The 2811-nt window shown below is 32.6% G+C and overlaps 1 protein-coding gene across 1 annotated transcript; it reads left to right on the forward strand.

Annotated features, from left to right (window-relative positions):
* Positions 1-1427: 1427 nt before the first annotated feature.
* LOC149209328 (uncharacterized) lies at positions 1428-2475 on the forward strand. The gene is made up of 2 exons (XM_089398579.1): positions 1428-2219; positions 2470-2475. Exons 1-2 carry the CDS (start codon positions 1428-1430, stop codon positions 2473-2475), a joined length of 798 nt encoding a protein of 265 aa, XP_089254705.1.
* Positions 2476-2811: the final 336 nt, after the last annotated feature.

A 2811-nucleotide genomic window follows, 5' to 3' on the forward strand; every position in this document is an offset into this window, starting at 1 on the left:
AGACTAAAAATTGTTTAAACGCCAAAAACTCCAAAACTCTTATAATACATACAGCTTATAATACATTGACAACTTATAATACATCCATTCACAACTCCCATATTTTTTTTTTAAATATGAGTAACACTGACGTTAGCAACACTAACGTGCCTGGCCTGCCATATTTCACCTCTTGATTTACTCATTGTTACCGCAGTCCCCTTTTCATTGCCAAGTAAAGTGGATTCAGAATCAATTACATGGTACCTTGGATGAACTTTGGCGTTTCGGTGATGTATACATATCAAAACCAGAAAGTTACAAGTGCTTGTATTTATGTCACAACAGATCATATCCGATCTTTGTGCGAACTCCACGTTAATAGTAACCGTCCGTTAAAGCAACGGTCTATATTAAACGCGTTTTTTTCTAAATTTATATCATTTAATTAGCGAAATTGGCATCCATATAAGGTAGCCTGCCTCTCTGTTCAGTACGATGATATGAATGAATGATATTGTGTTACTTTTACTAGTTATTTTTTGGTAAATAAAAATATTTAAAGTGTTTAGGTTTTTTTTTTTTTTCAAAATCAACTTTATGAAGGTCGCTTGTCACGTTTTATGAATATAAAAATAAGTTCGGATGGCTTTTGTGGTTTTTTTCTCGTATCCGTGTTTCCTTATTTTATGGCTTTTTTCCTGTTAATATGTGTTTCCTCGTTTTACGGCTTTTCTAAATATGGCTGTTAGCTTTTTTTTAACAACATAAACTCGCACCAGCATTCTCACTGTAATAAATTGTATATGTAAAAGTTTTTTATATCAATTCATGTAAAAGTTTGTTATATTATTTTTGATAACAGCTCTGTTATATTGTTTAGTTTTGGATTTTTGTTGTAAAATTTCATTTGTTGGATTAGTTAATTGAATTTGTTAAAGATGTATTTTTATAATTTTATTAAATGATTTATTTAGATTTATTTTTAGCGCTTGGGATTTTTAGCAGCATACCAGTGCAAGATTATTTTTTTAATATGGTTTTAATTGATGAAATGAAATTCATATATACTAAATACTTTATTTTTATTATATAGGTATTATATATCAAAAATGTCTTCAAAAAAAGGGAATCAACTTTCTATCAAAATTTTTTTTGGATGGTCTAATACATCTCAAGCTTCATTGCGTGATAAAGAAGATCATGATTTTGATCTAAATGAAGATTTAGATGTCTTGGGGCATAATGAAGAATATGATATCTTGGAGCATAATGAAAAAAGTGATGAAGAATTTCACCACGGAGAACCTAACACCCAAAAGAAAAGAAAAATGAAAGTAAAAAGAGAGTTTCGTGATCAGTGGAAAACTAAGTATAAGTGGTTGAGAGAGGCAAAGCATGAAGGAAAAACAGTTATGAAATGCATATATCGTGAAATGCATAAGGCAATGGGGCCATGGGGAATTGGGACTGGTTGCTCTACATTGCAGCATGATTCTATAATTGTTCATGCTAATTCAAGCATTCATAAACTCTCACAGGCAAAGTGGATATGTGGAAATGAGAAGAAGGCGAAGTCTATTACAGAACACATTGCATGCATTGATGATATGAACAAAGAAAGAGTCATCACTACTATGAAATTAGTATATTGGATGGTGCAAGAGGATCTACCACTTTCAAAATATGAATCTCTTTGTTTGCTTACAATGTCTTTACACATGCCAAATATGCCAAAGAACAAAGAGTACACATCGTATACAAATCACATGGCTGCAAAAGAATTCCTTTTTGCTATATCTCAGTACCTTGAAGAGCTACAAACTTCCAAAATGCTAGATAGCCCTTTTTTTTCATTGATGTTAGATGAAAGTACAGACCGTAGTTTAGAAAAACATCTTGTGGTTTATGCCACGTTTTTAAACTCAAAAGGATTGGGTCCTCCAATTTCACAGTTTTTAAAGCTCATAAATGTTTGCGATGGAAGAGGGAAAACAACTTATGATGCAATCAAACATTTAATGGCATCAAGGGGCCTTTCAACAGAAAGATTGATAGGAGTTTCCACAGATGGCGCTTCTTCAATGGTTGGTAATGAAAATGGTTTTATCACTTTCTTGAAGAAAGATGTACCTAATCTTGTAGGTGTTCATTGCATTGCTCATCGTGAAGCCTTAGCTGCATCAGATGCTTCAAAAAAAATACCTGAATTATTATTTGTTGAGAAATTAGCAAATAAGGTATATTCTTGGCTGCAAAATTCTACGAAAAGAAATAGTCAACTTATTGCTCTACAGGAACTTAGGCAACTTGAAACTCTTCAAGCTCTTCAAATCCATGGAGTTAGATGGCTTTCAAGGGGACAAGTCATTGAAAGACTTGTTGCACTTATGCCTCCCATATTAACATTGTGGAAAAATGAAAGAAAAGACTCATGGTATGATAAGGCAAGAATCTTTTCAGTACAATTTTGTTTACATATGCTTGCAGATATAATGTGTGAATTAAACAAGTTGAACAAGCAATTCCAAGAAGAGTACATTGATGTCAGCTCTTTAGGGGCAGCCATAGATGTCACAGTAAACACTTTGAAAAGGTGGTTTTTAAGAAGCGACACATTTGCAGATGGCACATGTTATTTATCTAAATTTATAGATGCTTCTAAATTTGGCTTTCTAGAAATTTGTGATAAGGAGGGGATTGTTCACAAGCATGAATTACGATTTGTAGCAATTCCACATGCATATGTTGATTGTATTGATATACAAAAACAATCATGGAAACCGTGTATTGAAGGTTCAATAGAAAGTTGCAAACAACTTGCAAAAGATT

The sequence above is a fragment of the Pinus tabuliformis genome, chromosome 1_2 (genome assembly GCF_031772625.1).
Source record: "Pinus tabuliformis cultivar Carrire ecotype Pingquan chromosome 1_2, CPIR1, whole genome shotgun sequence".
NCBI lineage: Eukaryota > Viridiplantae > Streptophyta > Pinopsida > Pinales > Pinaceae > Pinus > Pinus tabuliformis.